Source organism: Molossus molossus, unplaced genomic scaffold, assembly GCF_014108415.1.
Source record: "Molossus molossus isolate mMolMol1 unplaced genomic scaffold, mMolMol1.p scaffold_m16_p_2, whole genome shotgun sequence".
In the NCBI taxonomy this organism is placed as follows: Eukaryota; Metazoa; Chordata; class Mammalia; order Chiroptera; family Molossidae; genus Molossus; species Molossus molossus.
Window position 1 is genome coordinate 117,804,861 of NW_023425355.1, and position 10,344 is coordinate 117,815,204.

Consider the following 10,344-nt stretch of genomic DNA (forward strand, 5'->3'; position numbering starts at 1 on the left):
AATATTTGACGGTTTTGCCTGGCCAGTGTGGCTCAAAAGATTGAGCATTGCCCTATGGACTGAGAGGTCCCAGTTCAATTCCAGGTCAGGGCACATGCCCAGGGTTGCAGGCTCAATCCCCAGTAGGGAGCGTGCAGGAGGAAACCGATCTATGTTTCTCTCTCACATAGATGTTTCTCTCTCTCTTTCCCTTCCTCTTCCTCTAAAAAATTTAAAATAAAAACATATATATGTATATATGTATACACACACACACACACACACACACACACACACATTTGGCAGTTTTAGGTAAATTTAGGGAATGTTACTATAGACAAGGGTCAGCAAACATCAGGAAAAGACAAAATAGTTAAGTATTTGAAGCTTTGTTGAACATATGAACTCTGTCTCATCTACTCGCAGTCATTGTAGTGCACAATCAACAGGATATATATAAATAAATGGTAATGACTCAGTTCCAATAAAACTTTGATATTTGCCAGTTCAATAATGGCTATGGAAGATACATTTTTATGATGTTTGGTTCAGTACTTATATTCATTACAGCTGAATGAGGTTTTAAGTGGAGGTATCAGTGTTATTTTCCAGGGTCCCAAGAGATTCCAAGGTACAGCCATGTTTGACAATCAGAATGCTAAAGAGTGCTTCTCATTATTCAGTGTGCATATTTATCTCCTGGGGTCTTCTTAAATGTAGATTCTGATTCAACATGTCTGGGGTGGGGCTATTGCTTTTCTAACAAGCTTTCAGGTGAGGCTGATACTACACAACACACTGAGAGATTGGTTTTAATTGCTGTGGTGTCCAGGTCCTGGCCCAGAGACTGATGTAATTGGTCTGGGATGTGTCCAAAGAATCCAGAGTTTTTAAAGCTCTGCAGGTGGTTCTAATGTACAGTAAAGCTTGAGAATCTCCATGCAAAGTACTTGGTGATTTATCCATTTTTATTATGTTATCAGGAGCCTTAATATTTCCTCCTCCCATTCCTCCAAACCCTGACTCATTCCTCCTCCTTTCAGGTCCAAACATTCAGATGATGGTGGGATCAGGATTAGCATTTCATCCTTTCACTCGTTCATACCTCTGAGGAGTGGAATGTAGTTCAGGATGGAAGGGAGAGGCTCAGGCGCCTGGGTTTGGGAAGAATAAGCAAAAAGTGTTCTAGGGGGCGATTTAAAGGGAAAGCTGGTTGAGACAAATGGGGCATTGCAGACAGTTGTCACAGGAAAACTTACCTCTCGACTTGGGCCTGAGTTTGGGCAGCAGAAACAGCAATCTACCCTCCTGAATTTTGGCAGCACCTGACAACCAAGCAGCTAGGAAGGATTTTTTCCTTCTCAAGATGCAGGGTGATGGTTCATGGAAATGCAAGAGAGACCTCCAGTGGCAAAGTATAGACATGACATCTCTCCAAAGCACAAACACCACAAAGTAACTGAGAAGTGGCTAGATAATGATGATGGTGATGGTGATGGTGATAAATGATGGCTTATAAATGATATATCTACCATATGTGATAAGCACTGTGGTAAACGTTAAAAATATATTAACTCATTTAATCTCTCAGCAACCAAAATTTAAATTTATATTTAACAATTTTATTATCCCTATTTTACATGTGAGGAAACTGAGGCAGATAGAGGTTAAATAACATGCCCAAATTCACCCAATTGAGGAAGTGGCTAAACTGGGATTTGAACCCAGACAAAAAAGGTAATTACTGTGGAACTAAGCTTGTTTATGTATTAGTAAATGTCAAAGCAATCTGTGAAATTTAGACTCAGGCCAGCCATGTGTCATTGATAAGGTATGCAAATCTGCAATATTTAACTTTTATCTATGTAACCACATCAGGCACAGAAGAAACATGTTTTGATTATTTTTCCCAAGCAGGGACAACCTTAGGGTTTACATAGGTACGGATTTCATATGGACAAAAATGGTAAACTGAGAAAGGCTGAGTTTTTATTTATTTATTTTAAAAAGTTTTTTTTATCCTCACCCAAGGACATTTTTCCATTTTTTGTTCAGATAGAGTGAGAGGGAGAGAGAGGAAGAGAGAGAGAGAAACATCGACGTGAAAGGGACACATCAAGTGGCTGCCTCCTGTACAACCCAACCAGGGCCAGGGACAAACAGCAACCCAGGTATGTGCCCTTAGTGGGAACCGAACCCGGGTCTCTCTGGACCGCAGGCCGGCACTCTAACCGCTGAGCCAAACCAGCCAGGGCGAGGCTGAGTTTTTAAAGGGAAACAGAAAAAAAAAATCTATAATTATCTTAAAATAACTTTTTAAAATGGAAAAGAAATTGTTCTATCCATACCCATGAAGACAAGGTAATAGGCTTACTTCTCTCTGCAGCATGCAAGGAGAAACCAGAGGCCACACAGAGGTTTAGGAACAGGCTGCTTTTGAGATAGACTTTGAGGAGACACAAGCAGCCACAGTCTGGAAGGAATGTCCCAGATGGGGCCAGCAGCCCTGTCGCTTTTCCAACACCTCCATCCATCCTCTAATGTTCGCTGTCCTGGGCTTGGGATTGGATGGGCCATTCTCTCTCTCTCTCTCTCTCTCTCTCTCTCTCCATTTTCTTTCTGGTGAGCTTATCCAGTTGCATGACCTCAATACCACCTATAGCTGATGCCTCCCATATGTGCATTTCCACACGGGATGTCCCACTTGAGCCCCAGATCCATTTTTCTGACTACTCGCATGACATTTCTACTGGAATGTCTCATGGACAAATCAGATTTAACATGACATGACTTCTCTAACCCTTGTGTCCTCTGCAAGTATCCCTAGATTAATAAATAGCAACACCTTCAACCTGATATTCTAATCTAAACAGTAGAACCTAGATTATTTTTGTCACTTCTCATTTCTCACCCCTGGGCCATAAGTAAATCTTGTTCATTCATCCAAATCCAGTAGAATTTTCTGTCTCTTCATTTCTTCACCTCCACGCTAATCCAACCCCCACTGTCTCTCACCTGGTCCAGCTACAATATATCCTAACTGGTCTCTCAGCTTCCACTCTCTCCCACCCTCTACATTTTTCAAAGTAGCCATTCACTGACCTAACATTCAGTGGGATTTATTCTACTTAATATTCAATATTAGAAATTTGACCTGTATCCATGATTTTATATTTTTCAGCCTTCTTACTGAGGTAACTTTTTTTTCTTTTTCTTTTTTTTTACCATGTTCCTTTATAGCAAGAAATAGTACAGTTGAAGTTGAAATCACACCTGGAAGTATTGTAAGGGGAATATGCATGCCCAGCACTGGTGACTACAGGCAGTCCCCCCATGTCTATGGGAAAGCCAGCCCAATACCAGCTGCGTTATCACTGTGACCCACAATTAGCTTGTGCAAGGCCTACAATTCTAGCTACCTAGAATTAACTATTAACATTTCAGATAAAGTGAAGGCCCTTTTTATTTTAATCCTTGCCCAATCCTGTTCCCTTCACGTCTTCCCCAGAGGCAACTGAAATCCTGATTTTCAGGCCATGTTTCTATACTTTTTCCATGCACGTGCGCCCACATGCACCAGGGCCCCACCTCAGCCCACTCCCATATACCACATTGTTTATAAAAGTAAGACTATTTTTCAGGGTCCCACAGAATACCTGCTCCCTCTGTTGAGGGTCCCATAGAATACCTCCTCCTTCCATCCATGGAAATCCCGAGGTGCATGTGGATGGGGCATGGGTGGGTGCACAGACTCCTGGATTCCTGTTTTAAGACTTAAAATGTGAAAGTTATTGTTCACATCAATCCACCAGAGACCTCTATTTAGGAACCAACAACTTTATTGCAAGAAATGGTAAGGCTGGAAGGGCAATACTGAACATGCATGCTCGGCACAGTGACCTGGGGAATTCACCCAGTGGTTATCAGGAAGGCAGTCCGGGCTCAGTTCTTACTGTTGCCCAGGGTAAGCTTGCCAAAGAGGTACTCTGCCAGGCCGGATTCTGGGGCTCCCATCTTGCGCAGGTTGGTGATATAGCCCCCCAACTCCTTGATGAAGTTCTCCTGCCCCTGCAGGTAGTGACTCTCCAGGTTATCGCACAGGTGGGCGTCCTTCTTCTCGGTGGCCAACTTGTGCAGATCGATTAGGCTTTGATTCACCGTCATCGATAGGTGCAAGGCACACTCCAGGGCCTTCAGGCTGTTCCCCCAGCAGTTACGGTCAGGCCTGCTGATGTTACGTGCAAAAGTGCCGCCGCCGCGTTGGTTCTGCAGCTGTATCAGCCTCTCGGCGTGCTCTTTCTCCTTGCTCGACTGCTGCAGGAAGAACTCCACCAAGTGCTTGGAGGACATCTTATCGAAATAACATGCCATGGACGTGTACACGTAGGAGGCGTAGAGCTCCAGGTGTACCTGGTTGTTAATGGCGGCCGTGCACTCAGGGTGGTAGCTCTGGCGCACTTGTGAGGGCGGCGGGGTCGCCATGTCTGGAGATGTTCCAAGGGATCACCAAGACTAAGGTTGTGCGGAAGCAGGAGCTGTGAGGCGGTCAGGGGCGTGGCAAGGTGGAAGCTGTGGGATCTCAAGTGTCCCTGGTGTAGGCGACGAGGACAGCCTGAGGTTGAGTCAGAAGTGGTAGAGGAGGGACCTCAGTTAGCTCCGGAAATTGAAGAGGGGGACACCTGCTGGTGGGCTATAAGGCCAGGCGGAAGTTCTGGAATGGCAACGGAAATGAGATCCTTTACTGAGTGGGGGAGGGGTGGAGTCAGTTGGGGGAGGGCGTGAAGGGGGCGGGGCTGGAGCATTGCGTTCCAGGTTCCATCAGCGTCTGGTGAGGCCCAGAGGCTTTGTGGTGAGTGCCTCGCGTCTATTAAGTTTTTCATTTGGCAACATTTCTATTTTCAAGTACTTTCTATTGTTTTCTAGTTATTCCCTTTAATAGCACCGTGTTCTGTTTCTTCCTTAAAATTTTGAGAATATTAATTTGGATTTTTTGGTATATGTATCTTTCTTTCCAGAAATAGTTGTGTGCCCATCATAATCTTCTCTTTCACTTTCCCATAATACATAAAACTTTGTGCATTCATATTTAGGAATAAAGGAAACATTTGATTAGCCCAGGTAATTAGTATATATCTGATTTACAGTTGTGATGTCCATTTCACTAATAGACTTCTGTTTTGGGAGGGCAGAGTGTGTCAATTAGGGAGTGGCATGCCATGGCGTTTGAAGATAAGGTAGGGACCATCCCAAATGCCCCCAAATTGTCATTTTTCTCTCATTGGATGACTTCTTTGTATCTCTTCTGCAAAGATGTGTCCATTTCTTTCGTTTCCCTTCTATTGTGCAAGTGTTCAATTCTTTCAGTTCTGCTCTAATATGGGTTTCTTCATGAATCTTTGAATGACATAAGGAGAATATCCCCATAACCTGTATCACCAATGTGGCCTGGAGCTTAGTACGAACAAAACATTTGTGTTAATCCAGTAAAACTCAAATGTTTGTTACAGCAGTTAGCCTACCCTGACTAATTACCCAGTGAAAGGCAGTTCTGGGCTACTGCAGGTTAACCCCATCAGACCCTTGTAGGCTTGTATTATTTCATCTAGGTAGAAATGCAGATCCCAAAGGAGAAAAGTATAGATAACTAAATAAGTATGCTCTATTTCTTTTGCTAAATTCATCAGTCATATATATCAGTCCTGCTCCCTTTATTCCTCATGAAGAATGGAATGAAAAATCCCTCCAGGACATATGAGGAACAAGGTGTAGGTTTTTCCATTTCCCTCAATTATTTAAAAAAAAAAATCAGGCTGGTCCTTAGGTGCCTGACCTTAAGCTAACAACAGAAGGCACAAGGGTCAGGAACCATGACTGTCTAACCCAGAGCCAATTAGCTGTGGAGAGGGAGATGTGGGTCATGTAAGAACAGGGGGGTGCCCCTGGAACCACATAATTGGAGTATGTGTTGATGTGGGGCAGTTCCCCAGAAAAGGAGGATGCTATTCCTGAACTGGGAGTGGGGCTAAGAAGATGGTACAAAGGGCAATACCATTTAGTACCATAAACAGAGTGAGTCCCGTATCTGTTAGAGTTTCCCACATCATACAGCATGCCAGGCACTTAGCACATAATTCCCTGAGCAGTTCTTTGCCCTTGGAACAGTATAGACAGAAAGGAACAACAAAAGGGGACGCAGAAAGCAGAGGAACAGCCTGTTTGAGACATCTGCGGGGAATGGGAACTGATTTCATCTCCCAAATACAGACACCAAATGCCTTTAGGCAGAGTTGTCTGGCAGTGCTCTCCATGAAGCCCAGGGCTCAGGAGCCTGGCCACAGTGAGCAATGGTTAATAAGGTGACCGGGGAGTCAGTCCCAGTTCAGTCACCAGAGAATAAAGGGACGATTTCACGTGTCCTTACCAGACTAGGTGATTTCCTGTATTGTCGCTAATCCTCACAGTCCTGTGAGATAGGTATTGTTTTTATCACCTTCCATATGAGGAAACTGCAGTCCAGAATATAAATTACTTGCCCAAGATGATATGGAAACTGGATTAAAGTCAGGTCTGACTCTTAACCGCACCCCGAGGGACCTCAGTTACCTCCTCCATAAAATGGGGTACAAACAGGACACTGGGTCGTGTAATTTTTGAGGACTCTCCCAGCTTTAAGTGAGGTGAGAACAAGAGGCGTAGAATAGCTGTTAAGATTCGACAGCAGCACAGTAACCTCCCCAGCCCCAGCTTTCTTGGCACAATCCTAAACTTAGGCAAGGCCAAGTTTCCCCTAGTCAGCGACACCAAAGTCTTTCCTTGCTCAGTTTCTACTAGGAATGGAGTTTAAGCACATTTTTTTTTTTTTTTTAATCATAAAGGCCCACAATTTGAGATTGAACAACACTTTTCATCAGTGGACTGCCAAGCCTCTGAACATGGCTAGGATGAGGGATTGTAGGTTCTGTGTCCTTTTTTCTGATGGGCTCCCCCATTTGGGTTGTTTTTTATTTACATTGCACTGGTCTTATTTATAGGTGACATTTCCCCATGAGGTTGTTTGTGATCTCATGTCCTTTTTCAATGGGGGTAATCAATAGAACATACACTTGAATTGCCTTTCCTCATAGGATTAAAGTAAGCTTTCTAGAAAGTTCTTTAGCATCTCTTTCTCTCCCTAACTATTGTCTCTTGGTACGTTTTCCAAATAACCACTGATATATGGGTATATGTTTATGCTTATTTCCAACTGGACTATATTTTGTGAGGTCTTACAAAGATTATCTCCCCACTCCATCTCTCAACAGTTTGGTATATAGAAGTCCCAAATAATTGCTTATTGGTTATATATACCTCTTTGGCTTAAGTAAATCAACGCTTCTTAAATGTGGACCCTAATTCTTCACACCAGATTTTTAAATCTGGGGTGAAGTTTGAGATGGTACATCAGATAATTTTCAGAGTTCATGTTCTGCATTTAGTGGCGAGCAACAGACGCACACCTGTTTGTTATACTAATGCAGAAAGCAGTGCAGATCATCACTGGTCCTTAATGCTCTCCTGACAGTTATTTTATGATTGAGCACCTGTGGTTTAAATGGGGACATCTGCAATAGTGTCGACAATAAAAATTTTAAATTAAAAAATCTAATACCTCAGTTGTACTTTCTATTCTAGAAGGAGTTCGAATGATTTCTCTGTCACATGTGGCCAGAGACTGTGACTCCTTTGAGGAGAGTTCTAGTCTAGTCTGAGCCCCAGAGACCACTTCTTCTTAGCAAATGACCAGTTTCATCCAAGCAGGAGTGTGGAAGAACCACTACAGGAGGAAGTGTGAAGGACAGACAATAGGGCAATAAAACATAAAGAACATACAGCTAAAGTACTGTGAAAACTTGTAGTTAAAAATTTCCCACTTGGTAGACCTTGCCCTGGACCCTAAGGAGATTACAGGAACTAGGTAGGAGGGAGGAGGGAGGAGATAGGCCTCAGCCAGAGCTGACCACTATATTGTGGGAGCTGACCACTATATTGTGCAAATAGAACTGCTTGCCCCTCAGACATAATGGCTAACTGCAGATATCCGCTTCTGTACCTGCTTGTTTGCTTGCAGACCCTTAGCCCAATTTCTTAACAGGGGCTAAGAAAACTATATAAGCAACCCACCCCCTGAGCTCGGGGTTGCTCTCTCCTCTGTGTAGGATGGGACAGTCACCACGCGGCTAATAAAGCTCTCTTAATTTGAACCCAGTTCGGAGTCTGAGTCTGGTCTGTCTCGTTGGTCTACAACAGAAGGTGAACAGTAGAAGTCTTGGTGTTGGGGCTGCTCTATTGTTTTCTGTGGGCCTCAGCCTATAGATAGTGATGCTATTGTCAAGAAAAGCCTGGGGTGCCCTGGTCAGTTTGGCTCAGCGGTTAGAGCATTGGCCCGCAGACCGGAGAGTCCCAGGATCAGTTTCCGCTAAGGGCATGTACCTCAGTTGCAGTTTGTCACTGGCCCCGATTGGGGTTGTGTGGGTGGCGGCCACTCGATGTGTCTCTCTCACATTGATGTTTCTCTCTCTCTCTTCCCTCCTCTCTCCCTCCCATTCTATCTGAGGATAAATGCAAGAGTATCCTCGGGTGAGGATTTAAAAAGAAAGAAAGAAAGAAAAGAAATTCCTTGGGTACTCAAGTTATACTACATGTGGCAATCCCCACAGACATTTCCCCTTTCAGAACCATTTTTGTGTCTGAACTGGCCCTTGCAGCTCTTGCTATGATAGCATGATGCATCTCAGCAACAACCATCCAGGACCTTTGAAAAAAAAAAAAGGTTTATCATTCTCAGGTCTTGGAGGGTATGTGGCCTGCCTAAGGACACACAGTTAGATTGTGCGTGGAAAGAGAGAGAAAACAAGAGAGAAAGTGCATGCACATGTCCCTGGGCTTCTGCCATTATTGGGGTCTAGGGTGGGGTGCCTAGAATTTCATGGATTCATTCTTTATTGGTGAATTTAAAACATGAGAGTGGGAATTAAAATGCAGGAAGGGAAAAACAAGCGGTCAAATGGTAGTTATCTAGGTTAACCAGAGATTTTTAAAACAGGAAACTTCAGGGAGTTCTGGCCCTTTGTCTAATCTTGTAGCTGGCTGTGTATTTATTCAAGATAGCTGTCTTTTGAAGTAGATTCTTAGGCAATCAAAAGCTTAATGTCAGGCATTGTATTACATTTAAAAAATCAGGTGCTTACACTACAATCCACCCTATAATGCCTCAGCATCAGAGTTAATGGTGACATTAACAACTTGCAGTATTCGTAGGCAGGGCATTTGTGTAGTTCCCAGTGCACAGGATGGCCTGCCACAATGAGGAAATATGATACATGCTGCCCTGCAGCCAGCAGTGGATAGACTCACAGTCTGACAGGCCTCTTGGTATAGGGTAAGGGTCAGCCAACAAACACCTGGCAAATTCTGCAAAATAATATTCCATCAGGGTAGTCTATTTAGTCCATTGTTCCCAGAAAGTCTTAGTTCCCCTTATGACATTCTGCCAAGTTTTGCTGTAAACAGGGGTATGAAGCAATACAGGCAAATGTTGATGTCTTTGACATGGTGATATGTCCTTAGGGTATCATCTCTGGTGTAGGAGGTGTAGGCAGCTCCAGTAACAAACTCGGGCTGAGGCAATGTTGTCTGAGATGGTGTCTTCCCCAGCAATGGGTCCATCTGACTCAGGGATGAGGTCCTCTGGAGTGGTAGACACCTAGGGGGCAAGTAACCCTCCCATGTTACTATTCAGTTGATGTTTCGGTCGCTGGCTGGGGGAGGCTAGCCTGATATAACTTGGAGGCTTCCCTAAGACTGAGCTGCATATCTGATATCTGCTGGTAGTGGAATTGTTGAATGCTTCCTGGGGTCATCAAGGGGCATATTTAGCAAACAACAACAGCAACAACAAAAACCTGGCACCTTCCCTTTCATTCCTCAAGGAGTTCATCGAACCACATAAAGACTCTGGACATATTTGTATCCCAGACTAAGGAAGAGCTTATGGATGCTATTTAGGCATTACTGGGACTGACTTGTGAGAACAATGAATAAATTATGGGAGTACAGTCCCTGTAACAGATGGGTTTTATATATGAGCAATCATAGGGCCAGATAGCATATGCTAATATTTCATGTACAGAAATTGGGAGGCGAGTGTCACTCAGAGTGCCCATTGGCTATAAAGGGATTTGATCCCGTTCCCACCCAGACTTGGTGGCCTAAGCCCTTCTAATAAGACTTTCCAACATTCCCAGCTTTTCCACCCTGTGGTGCAATACTGGGCTGGAGCAGTATTGTTCCAGCATTGCATCTGTGTGATGGTTAGGCCCAAGGGTT

At 43.9% G+C, this 10,344-nt stretch overlaps 1 protein-coding gene across 1 annotated transcript; it reads right to left on the reverse strand.

Moving 5' to 3' along the window:
• Nucleotides 1-3,921: 3,921 nt before the first annotated feature.
• On the reverse strand, nucleotides 3,922-4,461 carry LOC118635473 (ferritin heavy chain-like). The gene has a single exon (XM_036270139.1). The coding sequence runs from the start codon at nucleotides 4,459-4,461 to the stop codon at nucleotides 3,922-3,924; it is 540 nt and encodes a 179-aa protein (XP_036126032.1).
• Between the last annotated feature and the right edge of the window lie 5,883 nt (nucleotides 4,462-10,344).